At 41.2% G+C, this 18,023-nt stretch overlaps 1 protein-coding gene across 1 annotated transcript in view; it reads right to left on the bottom strand.

The window, feature by feature from the left end:
• The window catches only part of plxna3 (plexin A3), a 126,894-nt gene that overhangs the window by 49,689 nt on the left and 59,182 nt on the right, over window positions 1-18,023 (bottom strand). Inside the window, exons 7-8 of the mRNA XM_038271217.1 lie at window positions 13,607-13,747; window positions 5,589-5,689 (exon numbers count right to left, since the gene is read on the bottom strand). Of these exons, the coding sequence (XP_038127145.1) occupies window positions 5,589-5,689; window positions 13,607-13,747 (242 nt within the window). The remainder of the gene's footprint in view (window positions 1-5,588; window positions 5,690-13,606; window positions 13,748-18,023) is intronic.

The following is an 18,023-nucleotide window of genomic DNA, read 5'->3' on the forward strand; positions in this document are numbered from 1 at the left end:
ATGCGTTCTTGAGCGTTCTCGTGTGCTCGTGTACTCGTGACACGTCATCAGCCTCAGCCCGAGTACCGTTCCAATTCTCGAGAACGCCAGATCGAGAACGCATCAAATCCCCGGATGTTGTTCTCGCCCCGCCCTCTTTATCGAGCATGCATCAGAGCAGACTTGTGCGTTCTTCAGACTGACCGCTTCCCCAGAATGCCCCGCGGCCGCAGCTTGATTCCAGACAGCGCTCACAGTGTTAAGTTAAACATTCCCTTTTCTGCTGCTGTTGTTCTTCAAAAGTACGTTTTGAAATCGTTTGAGGCGATAACATTATACATTTAAGACTCCCTGTGTGGCCTGTTTACAGAGTTAGTGCGAAATTTAAAAAAAAAGTCCAACGTTGAGCGGACCAGAGTGACCAGCAGACCTCCGAGGGTAACCGCAGCCAGGGCTAAATTTACCCCGTCTGTAGTGCACTTCTCTCGGTCTAGTTATGTGTGAACTACCGCTCGTTCTGATGGCGGTTTTTTGCGGTTCTGTAATTTTTTTTAATGTTTTTTAAGCTTTAGAAATTAAAAATATTGTTTTCAAAATGTTTTGTGTAGGGAATAAATAGTTTTGACTGTTAAAGAAATGCTAAACAACGTTGCATGTGATGACGTCACGAGTACGCTTCTGCTCCAATACACATACGTGCTTGCGTGCTCGCGTTCTCGTCAAGTCCGATCTTCCTGCGTTCTCGCCAAGAACGGACTTGACGAGAACGCGAGTACGTACTTGCGTTCTCGTGAATTGAGAAACGGTCATAAACAACAACCGAAATCTTCTCCACGCAACATTTTGATTTGCTTGATTCCCTCCTTCTTCGTCTTCTTCTTCTTGTGTTTTATGGCGGTTGGCAAACAACTTTTGGTGCATTACCGCCACCAACTGCTTGATTTCCTCCTTCAATAATGGCAGTAATACCGCTCAGTGTTGCCAACTCAGCGACTTTGTCGCTATATTTAGCGACTTTTCAGACCCCTCCAGCGACTATTTTTCAAAAAAGCGACTAGCGACAAATCTGGTGACTTTTTACGGTGTCACTGGCGGCTTTTGGAGACTCTTACGTGAAAGCATGTATCGTTCCTACTCCTGTCCTCCAGCGGCAGCTGCTGCCGTGAGGCGCCTCCCCCAACCCAACCCCGTTCTCCCGCTCCTGCAGGAGTCCCTCTCAGCGCTGCAGTCAGAGCCGCAGGATGTTTACCCTCAGTGTCCAGACTGCAAATGAAGCGCCGGGATTGACGGCGCAAATTGATCACCGCTCCGCCCTGACTTACATTCAAGGCGGGAGCGAGCGGGATGTAAATAAATAAAAAATAAATAAATAAACATTAATGGACAGAAAAAATTATGCAAATTAGGCGATGACGTCATTTAGCGACTTTTAGCGACTTCTAGCGACTTTTAGCACAGCCAATAGCTACTTTCCTTACTGAGGAGTTGGCAACACTGATACCGCAGATCGTTAATAGAAGGCGAGAAGTCGAGGAACCGAGATAGCGTGATGCGTAAACGGTCGTCAGAACCGAGCTCGGCTTGGTTAACTGATCCGAGCTTGGAACGGTCTCGGCATGGATCGGTTTTTGAAGGCTAGTGTAAATGGGGTAAATGGCAACCTTTTATATCCAAAGAGCCTTTATTCCCCGAGTCTGACCAGGAAAAAGTCATTAAGAACCGCAAAATATCAAACACAAACTATTATTTTAGTATCTGGCGTAGGAAATCTGATTTATCTTAAACAACCAAAAGTGTATTAGTATTTTTACCTTTTAAAATAATGATAAAAAACATAATTTCCAAGCTAATTTAAAAAAAGGCTCTAAAAACATATTTCTGATTCTTTTTATGTCATTCCGTTATAAAGATTCAGTTAAAATTCTTTATAAAAACCACTACAGCTCGTCAGCCTGGTGTTTGTTTCTAAAATATATTAGTTAGTTCTTTATAGCCTCTATCAGGAGCCATAATAGACAGTCCATAGAGCCGCATGGAGCCGCAGGCTGCAGAGTGCGGCTCCATGGGGAAGGTAGAGGGAGGAACTGTGTTAAAGGTCAGTTGGCCGACATCTAAAGATGGCTGGAGGTTTTTAGGAGGCTGGTTCAGCATCAGGATGGGGTGGAAACTAGACTGGATCTATTAATGAAATAATAAAACCGCTCTAATGTTTCATAAAAACAAAAATAAAAGCATTAAGAATCAATAGGTGATGGAATGACTGGCAGCAGGGATCACTCAGAGGAACCGTTGTCCAGTTCCGCCTCCAGTCGGCTTCTCTGGGCTAAGAGGCTTCCGGGTGGAATATCATGGTAGGATGGATCGGTTTTCCACATGTTTGATGGAAACAGAAGCTTCCGGCCTGGATCATGACGTCATAACCTTTGGACCAATCGATGGGGGAGAGGCCGGGACATGTGGAATGGGCTGAACCAGCAGGAGAGAACTTCTTGGTTTGGATCCTCAGAGCTCCAAACGACAGGAATGGCTGAATATGAAGCTTCTGTGGTGCAACAGGAGGTTCGTTCACCAGAAATCCTTCATTCTAACGTGTCTTCTTCATGGAGTCAATACTTCCTAAATTATGGTAGTGATGTCATCAGTACGCTTCTGTTCCAACTGACCCATATCTAGTAGGGGTGGAACGGTTCGCAAAATCCACGGTTCGGTTCGGTATATGTTGATTGTTAGTCTGACATGTTGGTCATGTTGCTGTTAGCATAAACCAAACGTGTTGAACAATGCTCGCACACTGTTGCACTTTGATCCACCACTTTCTTTCCGCCGTCATCGTAGGTCACTCTAAATGCAAAGTGGTCCCATACAGCAGACCTATAAAGTGCTGCTGGCGCGTCTTCCAACTCCTGTTCTTTCCCACTCGCCATACCCACACAATTCTCCACAACAACTGATTTTTTTCTGCTACACCCGGCTACGCTGCTTCGCTTCTTCTTCTTCTTGTTTACTACTGGTGGTCGGCTTTGGTCGCAGTACCGCCACCTGCCGCTCTGGAGTGTAAACGCTTCGCCTATGAGAAAAAGGAGCAGCGCATGAACCGAACGCAACACACGCGAACCGAACCGAGACAGTCGAACCGAACGGTTCGGACAGTTTTCATAAACTGTTCCTTCCTTAATATCTATGCTGCTCAGGTTCTCCCCGAGTCCAGACTTTCCTGTGTTCTTCTCATACTTGGCGAGGACACGAGTCCGTACTCACGGTCTTTTGAAGTGAGAAACGGCCCAAGGTGCAGGGGGGACAGCGGCCACTCAGCTGCCAGCGAGGGGTTACACCAGCTTTTAAAGCCAATAGAAAGGAAACCAAACGCTGATTGTTAGCGTGTCGACCCATATTTGCATTAACCCGCTAATTTCAGTGGTAACCCAACCAGTTCACTAACTCCTAACCAGTTGATCTGAGCTCCTGACTGTGTCTATGACAGATAAAGTACCACTGGGAGCCATTATCCAGACGCTGGGAACTGATCAGGTGGACCTGGGGCTGCCTGGCGCTCTCTACACTGGAAAAACGATCTAGAAATGAGTAAAAATTTCTTAAATTAAGTGCATTTACCCTTAAAGGAATAGTACACCCAAAACATGATTAGCCTTCATTTTCTACTCCCCCCCATGCTGAACAACACTCTGGAGTACTTTTTTGATATCTCAAATGCATCTGGAGATCTGGGAGGCTTCTTGCTGTCTGCTGACATTCAAATAATGGAGGTCTATGGCGCCCGAGGCAGAAAGGTCCATAAAAGTCCACAAAAAAACGTGTCAATATTCCTCCATACTGCTCGTCCAATGTATTCCAAGTGTCCTGAGTGGGTAGCGTCCATAATTTACTCGAAACGAAGTCATTTAGAATGTTTTTAGAGCATAAACAGTAGTGTATAGGATTTCCTAAAAGCGCGTTCACGAGTCTACGGAAACCGCGGCAGACCAAACCAGACGAAAGTGCACATTCAGCTCAGCAAAGAACTCATGCTCTTCCTCAACACTGAAGTCCTCAGACATTTTTCTTTCGTTGTTTCTTTCTTTGCACAGGTAAACAGCACATTTCTTCTTCTACGCTTGCATTATTGGCAGAGCAGACGCTGAATGCGCACTTTTATCTGGTTTGGTCTGCCGCGGTTTCGTGAACGCGCTTTCAGGAAATCCTATACACTACTGTTTATGCTCTAAAAACATTCTAAATGACTTCGTTTCGAGTAAATTATGGATGCTACCCACTCAGGACACTTGGATTACATTGGACGAGCAGTATGGAGGAATATTGACACGTTTTTTTGTGGACTTTTATGGACCTTTCTGCCTCGGGCGCCATAGACCTCCATTATTTGAATGTCAGCACACAGCAAGAAGCCTCCCAGATCTCCAGATGCATTTGAGATATCAAAAAAGTACTCCAGAGTGTTGTTCAGCATGGGGGTGAGTAGAAAATGAAGGCTAATCATGTTTTGGGTGTACTATTCCTTTAATGTTAGTAGGTAAATGAGACAGTTGGCCAATGGAATGAGTATTTTTACTCTTAAAATAAGATAATTGGATAATATGCACTTGAAATAAGACTATGCAATTGTGTTTTCTTATTTTAAATGTAAATTGTCTTGTTCCATTGGCAAAATGTCTCTTTTACTTCCTCAATCCAAGAACAAATGCACTTATTTTAAGAAAAAAATGACTTATCTAGATTTTAATTTTTCCCAATGTATATGCATACAGCGCCGTGCCTAGCTATCAACCTCACACGGCTGTCTCTATGACGCACAGAAAGTTTGCCACGTTTGTGTTTGTCCCGATTGTAGCTTAAGGAATCCCCGCCCACTAAGACGTCCTCTGAGAAGAAAAAGGTTATCTAAGAAGTGACGCATATTTTCCATTAGCAGCTCATTTGTTCAGCTGAGGAAGGGTCGGTCAGTTCAACGCCGCTCAAATCATTTTCATTGTAGTGGAGTAGTATCTCCATGGGGGAGGAGTCTGTATTTGCAGTGCAGCCATAGTGATGTGATTTGTGGAGACACCAGAACAGCAGCCGTCTAGACTGCTGCTCGGTTTGTGGCTTTTGTCAGACGGCTTGATGAAGCATGCTGGATGTTTACCGGAGAGACAGAAGCCTTCTGGTAGCAAACCCAAGGAGGCAGGCAGATGTGAAGCTAAATGAATGCTGCCTAGTGCTAAAGCTACTGTGGCTGTAACAGTGTTCAAACACAATAAGCCCACAGCAGACGGATTCATCAGCTGGAGATGTTATAAATTATGCTGACTCATCGTTACTCGTGGAAAAGTCGCTTTAGAAGTCGGCGTCCTTTCAGATGTAACGTCCTCAGAAAGACTAGAGCAGAGCAGCAGCTAGCGGGTCGGCCTAGAGGTTAGGGCAAAGAGCTTGGAATCCTGAGGTTGTGAGTTCCAAACCCATTCCCACAGACTTCCACTCTGAGCAAAAGACCCCTAACCCCCGATTCCCCCCAGGGCGCCGCACAATAGCAGCCCACTGCCTCCCCAGGGGATGGGTTAAATGCAGAGAGCGAATTTCGTTGCTCTATAAAGCAGGTGTAGAAGGCTCCTTACTTGTTGAAGAGGACGCACCATCCGCAGTGAGGGTCTCCTGATCCCAGACAGGCGGAGCAGCTGCTGTGCTGTTCGCAGCTCTCCACCGGCAGCTTGCTCACCTGAGGACAGACACACAGACAGCCTCAGACCTGCAGAAACAGAAACGCCACGCCTCCTTCCAACGCTGAGCCTCTAACCAACGTTATCGCTTCACATTTGTTTTGCTTTTCAGGTTGAAATGTGGAGGTTTTGTTCTCAGTCTTAGCTGCTGAATGACATCCTGGTTTTAACTGGTCATACTGGTTTACTGGACAAAATGTGAGTTTTGATCTCTAAAAGAAAAATCAATTCATTGCTACTAACTAATATTACGGAAGAGGATTAGGCCACTGAAAAAAAAATTAACAGATTTTTAACTTTTCTTTCAGTTTAATATGGGAAAAAACTTTTTTTTTTCAGAATTCTGACTTTTTTTTCAGAATTCTGACTTTAATCTCAGAATTCTGACTTTAATCTCAGAATTCTGACTTTTTTTCAGAATTCTGACTTTTTTTCAGAATTCTGAGAAATAAGTCAGACTTCTGACAAAAAATTCAGAGTTCTGAGATTAAAGTCAGAATTCTGAGAAAAATGTCAGAATTCTGAAAAAAAGTCAGAATTCTGAAAAAAAGTCAGAATTCTGAGATTAAAGTCAGAATTCTAAGAAAAAAGTCAGAATTCTGAGAAAAAAGTCAGAATTCTGACTTTTTTCTCAGAATTCTGACTTTAATCTCAGAATTCTGACTTTTTTTCAGAATTCTCACATTTTTCTCAGAATTCTGACTTTAATCTCAGAATTCTGACTTTTTTTCAGAATTCTCACATTTTCTCAGAATTCTGACTTTAATCTCAGAATTCTGACTTTTTTTCAGAATTCTCACATTTTTCTCAGAATTCTGACTTTTTTTCAGAATTCTGACATTTTTCTCAGAATTCTGACTTTAATCTCAGAATTCTGACTTTTTTTTTCCTCAGAATTCTGACTTTAATCTCAGAATTCAGACTTTTTTTCAGAATTCTCACATTTTTCTCAGAATTCTGACTTTAATCTCAGAATTCTGACTTTTTTTCAGAATTCTCACATTTTCTCAGAATTCTGACTTTTTTTCAGAATTCTCACATTTTTCTCAGAATTCTGACTTTTTTTCAGAATTCTGACATTTTTCTCAGAATTCTGACTTTAATCTCAGAATTCTGACTTTTTTTTCCTCAGAATTCTGACTTTAATCTCAGAATTCAGACTTTTTTTTCAGAATTCTGACTTTTTTTCAGAATTCTGAGAAATAAGTCAGACTTCTGACAAAAAATTCAGAGTTCTGAGATTAAAGTCAGAATTCTGAGAAAAATGTCAGAATTCTGAAAAAAAGTCAGAATTCTGAAAAAAAGTCAGAATTCTGAGATTAAAGTCAGAATTCTAAGAAAAAAGTCAGAATTCTGAGAAAAAAGTCAGAATTCTGACTTTTTTCTCAGAATTCTGACTTTAATCTCAGAATTCTGACTTTTTTTCAGAATTCTCACATTTTTCTCAGAATTCTGACTTTAATCTCAGAATTCTGACTTTTTTTCAGAATTCTCACATTTTCTCAGAATTCTGACTTTAATCTCAGAATTCTGACTTTTTTTCAGAATTCTCACATTTTTCTCAGAATTCTGACTTTTTTTCAGAATTCTGACATTTTTCTCAGAATTCTGACTTTAATCTCAGAATTCTGACTTTTTTTTCCTCAGAATTCTGACTTTAATCTCAGAATTCTGACTTTTTTTCAGAATTCTCACATTTTTCTCAGAATTCTGACTTTAATCTCAGAATTCTGACTTTTTTTCAGAATTCTCACATTTTCTCAGAATTCTGACTTTAATCTCAGAATTCTGACTTTTTTTCAGAATTCTCACATTTTTCTCAGAATTCTGACTTTTTTTCAGAATTCTGACATTTTTCTCAGAATTCTGACTTTAATCTCAGAATTCTGACTTTTTTTTCCTCAGAATTCTGACTTTAATCTCAGAATTCAGACTTTTTTTCAGAATTCTCAAATTTTTCTCAGAATTCTGACTTTTCTTTTCTCAGAATTCTGAAATTTTTCTCAGAATTCTGACTTTAATCTCAGAATTCTGACTTTAATCTCAGAATTCTGACTTTTTTCTCAGAATTCTGACTTTAATCTCAGAATTCAGACTTTTTTTCAGAATTCTCACATTTTTCTCAGAATTCTGACTTTAATCTCAGAATTCTGACTTTTTTTCAGAATTCTCACATTTTTCTCAGAATTCTGACTTTAATCTCAGAATTCTGACTTTTTTTCAGAATTCTCACATTTTCTCAGAATTCTGACTTTAATCTCAGAATTCTGACTTTTTTTCTGAATTCTCACATTTTTCTCAGAATTCTGACTTTAATCTCAGAATTCTGACTTTTTTTCAGAATTCTCACATTTTCTCAGAATTCTGACTTTAATCTCAGAATTCTGACTTTTTTTCAGAATTCTCACATTTTTCTCAGAATTCTGACTTTTTTTCAGAATTCTGACATTTTTCTCAGAATTCTGACTTTAATCTCAGAATTCTGACTTTTTTTTCCTCAGAATTCTGACTTTAATCTCAGAATTCAGACTTTTTTTCAGAATTCTCACATTTTTCTCAGAATTCTGACTTTAATCTCAGAATTCTGACTTTTTTTCAGAATTCTCACATTTTTCTCAGAATTCTGACTTTAATCTCAGAATTCTGACTTTTTTTCAGAATTCTCACATTTTTCTCAGAATTCTGACTTTTCTTTTCTCAGAATTCAGAATTTTTTCTCAGAATTCTGACTTTAATCTCAGAATTCTGACTTTAATCTCAGAATTCTGACTTTTTTCCCCTCAGAATTCTGACTTTTTTCTCAGAATTCTGACTTTAATCTCAGAATTCTGACTTTTTTCTCAGAATTCTGACTTTAATCTCAGAATTCTGACTTTAATCTCAGAATTCTGACTTTTTTTTTCTCAGAATTCTGACTTTTTTCTTAGAATTCTGAGAAAAATTTCAGAATTCTGAGAAAAAAAGTCAGAATTCTGAGAAAAAAAGTCAGAATTCTGAGAAAAAAAGTCAGAATTATGAAAAAAAGTCAGAATTCTGAGAAAAAAATGTCAGAATTCTGAGAAAAAAATGTCAGAATTCTGAGAAAAAAGTCAGAATTCTGAGAAAAAAGTCAGAATTCTGAGATTTAAGTCAGAATTCTGAGAAAAAAGTCAGAATTCTGAGATTAAAGTCAGAATTCTGAGAAAAATGTCAGAATTCTCACATTTTTCTCAGAATTCTGACTTTAATCTCAGAATTCTGACTTTTTTTCAGAATTCTCACATTTTGCTCAGAATTCTGACTTTTCTTTTCTCAGAATTCTGACATTTTTCTCAGAATTCTGACTTTAATCTCAGAATTCTGACTTTTTTTTCCTCAGAATTCTGACTTTTTTCTCAGAATTCTGACTTTTTTCTCAGAATTCTGACTTTAATCTCAGAATTCTGACTTTTTTCTTAGAATTCTGACTTTAATCTCAGAATTCTGACTTTTTTTCAGAATTCTCACATTTTTCTCAGAATTCTGACTTTTTTTCAGAATTCTCACATTTTTCTCAGAATTCTGACTTTTTTTCAGAATTCTGAGAAAAAAATGTCAGAATTCTGAAAAAAGTCAGAATTCTGAAAAATGTCAGAATTCTCACATTTTTCTCAGAATTCTGACTTTAATCTCAGAATTCTGACTTTTTTTCAGAATTCTCACATTTTGCTCAGAATTCTGACTTTTCTTTTCTCAGAATTCTGACATTTTTCTCAGAATTCTGACTTTAATCTCAGAATTCTGACTTTAATCTCAGAATTCTGACTTTTTTTTCCTCAGAATTCTGACTTTTTTCTCAGAATTCTGACTTTTTTTCAGAATTCTCACATTTTGCTCAGAATTCTGACTTTTCTTTTCTCAGAATTCTGACATTTTTCTCAGAATTCTGACTTTAATCTCAGAATTCTGCCTTTAATTTCAGAATTCTTACTTTAATCACAGAATTCTGACTTTTTTTTCCTCAGAATTCTGACTTTTTTCTCAGAATTCTGACTTTTTTCTCAGAATTCTGACTTTAATCTCAGAATTCTGACTTTTTTCTTAGAATTCTGACTTTAATCTCAGAATTCTGACTTTTTTTCAGAATTCTCACATTTTTCTCAGAATTCTGACTTTTTTTCAGAATTCTGAGAAATAAGTCAGACTTCTGACAAAAAAGTCAGAGTTCTGAGATTAAAGTCAGAATTCTGAGAAAAATGTCAGAATTCTGAAAAAAAGTCAGAATTCTGAGAAAAATTTCAGAATTCTGAAAAAAAGTCAGAATTCTGAGATTAAAGTCAGAATTCTAAGAAAAAAGTCAGAATTCTGAGGAAAAAAAAGTCAGAATTCTGAGATTAAAGTCAGAATTCTGAGAAAAAAGTCAGAATTCTAAGAAAAAAGTCAGAATTCTGAGAAAAAAGTCAGAATTCTGAGATTAAAGTCAGAATTCTGAGAAAAAAAGTCAGAATTCTGAGAAAAAAAGTCAGAATTCTGAAAAAAAAGTCAGAATTCTGAGAAAAAAATGTCAGAATTCTGAAAAAAGTCAGAATTCTGAGAAAAAAGTCAGAATTCTGAGATTTAAGTCAGAATTCTGAGAAAAAAGTCAGAATTCTGAGATTAAAGTCAGAATTCTGAGAAAAATGTCAGAATTCTGAGATTAAAGTCAGAATTCTGAGAAAAAAGTCAGAATTCTGAGTTTTTTCTCAGAATTGTGACAGCTAACAAACATGTCCTCTTCCGTATAATATACAATAGTCAAGGTAATATTTTTATATAAGTGTTTATATTGTACTTGAAGCAATTTATGTGCAAGAAAATACTAATGACTTTGATGCTGGTGAAGATTCTCAGTCATCCAGGTCATTCCAAAAAAGTAAAAAAAAAAATCAATCCACTGGACTTTGTTTCCAAGTTTGAAGACGTTTCTCTTCCATCCAGGAAACTTTTTCAAAATCAACTTTTTTCAAATCTTTTTTCAAATCAACTATCGCTGCTTTGTAGGTTTTCAGCTTTCAAAAACCTACAAAGCAACCAAACGACCCCCATTCCAAAGGGGGGGACCCGTTCATCCGTTTTTATTTGCATGTTTTCTAAACTAAAACCAGGCTTTGTTGGGCTGCTGGATAAAACCTGGAACTAAACGCTATTTCTGACATTTTGAAATGAAAAGTCTTCCTGGATGGAAGAGAAATGTCTTCAAACTTGGAAACAAAGTCCACTGGATTGATTTTAAATCTTTTGGAATAATGACTTTGATCACACTACTGTCATTAATAACTATATTTATTGGTTTTATTCTGGACCTCCTAGAGTCTCTCTCTGGTTCAGACCCGTTTCTGGAGGTTTTTTTGGTATTTTGAACAGACTTAAGGCTGTCTTTAGTTTTTCTTTCAGTGAATTATTATAATTTAGACTTTATAAATAGAGGGTTATTTTGATCCAGAGATCCAACCTTATAAATGCAGGAGGGCTGGTTTAGGTTCTGATTAGATGTCATTTTAAACCTTGGATCTGAGCAGCTGAGGGCATCTTGAGGACACTTCTGGGTTCAGTGGGTTTATTGCACATTCCTTCCTGGGTTTAAATTATAGAAATATCTCCTACCAGATCCAGATACTGCTTTGGATGCAGTTGGAGCCATTATTAACCTCCAGCTAATAGCAGGTCTGCCTTTAGTGCTGTTTTTTTTTTTTCCTGCTGGTTCTGAACTACCTTGGACTGTTTTCTGCTCTGATTGGTTGCTGTTATGAGAACCTTTATGACACGTTTGATCTGAGTCATGTCTCCGTAACGATTCACTGGATTCGCTCAGCATGCTGCTGCAGCAGGACCTGTTCAACTGGGACATCATTTAGGGAACCAGTTAGTCCCACGCTGATCCTAACAGACGCAGACAGACAAAGCTTGTGTGTTTTACCCAGAATTCCTTGCAGCACAGAGTCAGTAAACAGAGAGAACACTGAGCGTCCCATTCACCCGTCCACTCATCAGTCCATTCATTGTGTCACTCGGACGGCGCCGTCTCCTCTCTGACCTCATTATCGGCTTTCTTAAAGAGACGGCGCCGCTGCGGCCCAGAGCTGCTGACTCTGGGATTCTGATTGGCTCGTTCCGACCGTTTTTTATGTTACAACGGGGAGTTTGGAGCCGGCTGACTCAGCTGAAAACGTCCCGAACAGGAGCGTAGATTTCTGAGCCGCTCAGACTTAATTAGGATAACAGGATGGTTGGGTTCCTCGCCGACCTGAGATTCATCACTTCAGAGACACATTTACTGAACTTCCTGCCAAGCAGCCTCTGCAGTTCAGCAGGCTGCAGGTGATTGGAGGAGCTGGTTTCTGGAGCTCTGAGCCAATCAGGCTTACAGTCCAGTGGACTACCGGCCCGGTTCACTCACAGCTCTGGCACTAGCTGCACTTTCCTTCATTCTTAGGTTTTTATTTTTATTCTAAGGATGTTTATATCATTTAAACCAACAGATTTCCTTCTATCTTTATCTAAAGGTGTTAAACATGTTATTCTAAAAGATTCTTAGTCATTCTGAAAGCGTTATAAAACAATCCACTGGACTTTGTTTCCAAGTTTGAAGACATTTCTCTTCCATCCAGGAAGCTTTTTTAATTCAAAATGTCAGAAATAGCGTTGAGTTCCAGCCCTCAATGAAACCAAACAACCTCTCCACTAATGCATGGCCCAACATAGAAGAGCGCCCTCCTCTGGAGAAGACTCTGTGGTAAATCTACACCGTATGGACAAAGAACATTCATTAGAGGACCAGAATGTTCACATTTTGGACAAAGAAGACAGGCGGTTTGAGAGGGGCGTGAAGGAAGCATCTATGTTAAGATACAGATATGGAGCTGTGACACACAGCAAAATGGCTCCACAGCGCCATCTACCAGCGATGCAGAGGTAGCCCATTTACCCTGATTGGTTGATTTAAAGGAAAAGTCGCTTATATTCAGAATTCAAACTTCTGAAAGTTCTTTAAATCTGAAATGATTCCATCCTGTTCAATAAATAATCAGTGTTTTTAATTCAGGGTAATTTTCCATGTGAATGTGCTTTACTGGAGGCATCCATGTTTGTCAAAGAACACTACTGCCACCTACTGGTTAGTGACATTGTCACGGTGCGGTATCGGCTGTTGATCAAGTCCCAGTGCTGTATCTGGTGTTTGTCACAACGCGCTATTATCCAAGTCATCTTGAAAACATTCTTCTTCCAAATGTTGGCTACATATTACGGGTTTTTTCTCTGGCCAGAAGTTCGATGGCAAATCCTCCCTCTTCAAGTTGGCGATCCAACGACCAACCCGTCCGTGGAGGATCAGGAATCAGAAAGGTGGAATAACTCTTTTTTTCACTTTTCCCCGATGTATTCCAGCATCCAGCTGCCATGCACGTGGGCATTGTCAGTTTCACTATAGCTCTGGTGAATTTCAATGGTGAAGTCCTCTGGAAATCGTCAATAATTGTTGTTGATTGCAGATGTGTCTAGTAGTTCCCATTGATTTAGCTTGTAAAGCGGGGAGAATGGCGCTAGGCTTACCGCACCGTGACGTCACTGCTGGAAGATGGCAGGAGGGAGGGGCTACTATATTTGGGCAAAAATGGCCGCTCCCAGACTCAGTGATCGCAACGAAAATTATTGTTTTTATTTTTTTACTCATTAACTCTAAATTCATTAAATCACCGCCAACGTATTACTTTTAGGTATAAATAATGATCCGCTGGTTATTCCTTGCTGTCCGGACTTCTTCTTTAAAAAACGTTTTGTTTCTTTAAAATTGATATTAAGAACTAAAGAGCTATATAATACCGGGCAGCTAAAAATCACGATATATCGCCAAATCAATGTTTTTTTTCTTCCGAACCATTTGCTTCAGATCGGTACCGTGACCCTTCAGGTGTTCTTACCTGTCTTTCGCTCAGCAGGTAGATGTACTGATGGTCCGGACTGAACACCATGTCCCTCAGGATCGGCTTCCCCTCCACCACTGTCACCGTCTCGTACAGCAAGGCATTCTGGGCCGGCGGCGGGATCCCATCCACACGGATCTGAAACAAAGACACGGTTTGTGAGGCAACAGGAACCAGAAACTGATCGGAAGCAGAGAGTTCGGCCCGTTTTCCAAAAGGAATAAACCTTTTTCTCATGTCAGCATCAAATATTCATCGACCCAAACCGGGTCCCAACATGAGAACAGCCGACATCCAAACCAGAACCAGAAAAAAATCAGAACCTCAGTGGATCAAAAACCTGTTTCTGTTTCTTAACTGCAGGAAAAAAAAACAAATGTTCACACCAGAACCACATCAGCAGGGTTTCTCTCACGTTTATCTAAACCTGTCAGAAACAAGATCTGTTTTCACACTGCGGCTGTTCTGCCCAACAACAGTGACACCAGGACCGTCTCCATCATCTCCCTCAGAAGATGAAAATCCCTCAAAGATTTAATAAAAGCCGTTCCCCGCAGCAGAGAGACGGCCTCACGTCTGATTAGCATTAAAACACCGTTTTATGGACGTCAGCCTGAGTAATGGGATTAGATTTCACCGGAGAGGAAGAACGACGATGAGGAGGAGGAGGAGGGATGCTTCATACAGCAGAGAGCCGACGGAGAGAGGACAGCTGCAAAAATGTGGAGCAACTAAAATAAGGCTCCCCCAAATCTCCCAACACCCCTCCCCCCACCTGACCCAGAAAAACACCACCGAGGAAGAGGAGGGGAAGAAAGGAGGAAGATGTATGTAGGGAGTCAGAGAAGGGGATGAAGGACGAGTGTGTGTAGTTAATTAGCTGTCTTCTCGTTAAGCAGCCCGGCTTAATTAGAGCTGATGAGATTCACACACACACACACTCACCAGAACACACACACACACACACACACATTTCCACAATCCTGTTTCAGGGAGACACAGCAGCAGCAGAGAGGGAGGAGACGGTAAAGTAGGGCACTGCAGCAGACACCAACCAGCTGAGCGACTCCTTTAAAGGTGTCCTGGAAATCCTGGAAAACCTGGAAAAGAATAATCCTGACCCGGCGCGGAGGTCAGCCCTGTCGGGTTTCCGCTCCGGGGGGAGAGAACAAACCAGAAGGTCTTCATGGTGGACGCCAGAGGTGTGGAGACGGAGGGACAGGATGTGAGTGAAAGCGAAAGATGAAGGGCACCTCTGTGGAGGAGCAATAGAGGAAATGACCTTCGACCTTTGAGACGACTCCCAGCACCTGCTTTGTTCCAAACACACTCGCCCCTTCTTCTACAGGTGACCTCTGACCTCCCAGCCTCAGATAAAGAGCCCCTTCCTCTGTTCATACATGAGCAGCTGTGTGGGAGGCATGGGTTTGAAAACTGACGTTCAACTCTACGCAGACGATGTTACGCTAACGGTTGAAAACTAAAGGAAGTTTTAAGGTTACTTCAAATAGTTGCTTAGAGACAGATTTTTCAATTCAGTTTATTTCTATAGCTCCAATTCACATCATGTCATCTCAGGTCACTTTCCAGTTCACCAGATCATCCAGTCAGATTGATTCAAAGTTTTCTATCTAAGGAAAACCAGTTGACTCTTCAGCAATCCCTCACACTAAGCATGCTTGTAGCGACAGTGGAGAGGAAAAACTCCCTTTGAACAGGAAGAAACCTCCAGCAGAACCAGGCTCAGTGTGAGCGGCCATCTGCTGAGGCCCACTGGGGTTCAAGGAGACGGAAGCAGACATAGAAAAAGAAGCATAGATACAAAAGGCAACTGTCAACCAGCTCCACAGGCGGCCCTGTCCAGGAAACACACAGCCAGGCAGACGAGCTCCGAGCCAGCTCCCATGTCAGAGGATGAAGAGAGCACATCCAGTTAGTCACAGTCAGAGAAACAGGACTACACTGGAAAACAGGCCAAGCTCCAACATCTAGAAACAAAGGTGTTGATGGCAGCAGCACAGCTGATATTTCTCTCCAGGATGGAGTCACAGCCAAACAGGAACAGACCAGATGAAGCTACTATGAGAAAAAGCAGAGAGAGCAGAACGTTAGAGATTGAACTAACAGATTCTGCAGAGTGGGAGAATAGAGATAGAATGAAGCAGAATGATGAAATGGGGGTCCCTATGTCCTCCAGCAGTCTAAGCCTATAGCAGCAGAACTATAGAGATAGCTCAGGATAACCTGAGCCACTCTAACTAGAAGCTTTATCAATTGGTGGACCTGGACCTGCTGGAAACGTTACCAAGAAAAAACTAAAGCATCCTTTATCTTTAGCATCTAGGCCACCGGTTGTTTCTGGTCTACACACTTAAAAAAAGTAATTTCTTTTTAAAATAAGAGCATATTATCTTGAATTGAGGAGGAAAGTGAGACACTACGCCAATGAAACAAGACATTATACGTATTTAAAATAAGAAAGAACAATATTCCATTGACAAATCATCTTATTTACATACTAAGGGTAAATTCACTTCATTTGAGAACATTTTCTGTATTTCTAGATTGTTTTTGCGTAACGGGTCAGTTAAAAAACGAGCCGTTACCTCGTTCTCAGTCACCCGAATCAGATCCAAACGCTTCTGGTCTAAAACGGCCAGAGGACCAGTTGGTGATAAACGTTTGTTGATTCTCAGTGTTTATCCTGCATAGCTGCTGGAAACATGATGCTGCACCCCCACAGATCCGCAGCCTGACATTCCTCTGTAACGCAACACCCCACCCTGTGTGTGTGTGTGTGTGTGGAGGGGGGATGTAACTGTGAGGTCCAGACCGCTGGTCCAGCTCATTTTAGATAAACTGACTTCATAACCGATGATTCCCAGCCAATGTCGCTGATAAGAGACGCACACGAAGGGAAAAGGAACTTCTATACATGTGGATGAATCTTTCTGTCAGAAACTGGAACCAGAACCACCTCCAGTGTTAATCTGGATCATTTTAAAATGATCCATCGCTTCCTGAATGGGTTAAGTTGGTCAGAACTCTGTTAGAAATGTAAAAATCGAGGAAGGATGAAAGAAGAGCAGCAGGTTGCTCATTTGTTGGATCTCCCGTGCTTCACGTCCAGCTTTGCTCTCCTCGCTCTGCCTCCTCCTGATCGAGTCTTTTACGCCCCTCTCCTCTGGTTCCGCATCACGTGTCCCTCTGCTGTGTTTGCTTTGGGTGAACTCTGGCTTTCTGAAGGAAATCTAGTTCTGTCAGAACCATTAGTGTCTGTTAACGGAGCCATTCGCCTCTCATTCAATCTGTCTGCCTCTCAGTGTCATTCACAAACACATTAGCACAGCCTGAAACTCAACACCTGCACTGCTTTCACTGCGGCACACACCCAAACACCCCCGCCCCCCGCGGGCCTGGAGCGGACCGCTCTCTGGTTTCGTCCAGCTGCTGCTGCCCCTCTCCATGTTCACAATAACGGGACAAATTAGTAAAGGATGTTTCTTCATCCTCAGAGTGAAAACAGGAAGTTCTGGAGAACCAGACTGAGCCCGACCCGTTAAGAGGACTCTACAGTCACTTCTATTAAAGATTCGCTCTTTATTGATATGTTCCTGTTTGGCTGTGACTCCATCCTGGAGAGAAATATCAGCCGAGCTGCTGCCATCAACACCTTTGGTTATAGATGTAGATCAACACCCACTGGTCCTCTGGGCGTTTTAGATGGAAGCGTTTGGCTCTGATTGGGGTGACTGAGAGCGGCGTAGCGGGCCGGTTCAGTTTAGATCCAGGACTACTAAAAACCATAAAGTTGACAGGAACACACGAGTCCAGCAGGTCCAGGTCCATCAGCAGAACATTAAAACTTTCCTTTTTGATAAAGCTTCTAGTTAGAGTGGCTCAGGTTATCCTGAGCTATCTCTATAGTTCTGCTGCTATAGGCTTAGACTGCTGGAGGACATAGGGACCCCTTTTTCATCATTCTGCCTCATTCTATCTCTATTCTCCCACTCTGCAGAATCTGTTAGTTCAATCTCTAACGTTCTGCTCTCTCTGCTTTTTCTCATAGTAGCTTCATCTGGTCTGTTCCTGTTTGGCTGTGACTCCATCCTGGAGAGAAATATCAGCTGTGCTGCTGCCATCAACACCTTTGTTTCTAGATGTTGGAGATCGGCCTGTTTTCCAGTGTAGTCCTGTTTCTCTGACTGTGACTAACTGGATGTGCTCTCTTCATCCTCTGACATGGGAGCTGGCTCGGAGCTCGTCTGCCTGGCTGTGTGTTTCCTGGACGGGGCCGCCTGTGGAGCTGGTTGACAGTTGCCTTTTGTATCTATGCTTCTTTTTCTATGTCTGCTTCTGTCTCCTTGAACCCCAGTGGGCCTCAGCAGATGGCCGCTCACACTGAGCCTGGTTC

The sequence above is a fragment of the Cyprinodon tularosa genome, unplaced genomic scaffold (assembly GCF_016077235.1).
Source record: "Cyprinodon tularosa strain WSP-4 unplaced genomic scaffold, ASM1607723v1 ctg796, whole genome shotgun sequence".
In the NCBI taxonomy this organism is placed as follows: Eukaryota; Metazoa; Chordata; class Actinopteri; order Cyprinodontiformes; family Cyprinodontidae; genus Cyprinodon; species Cyprinodon tularosa.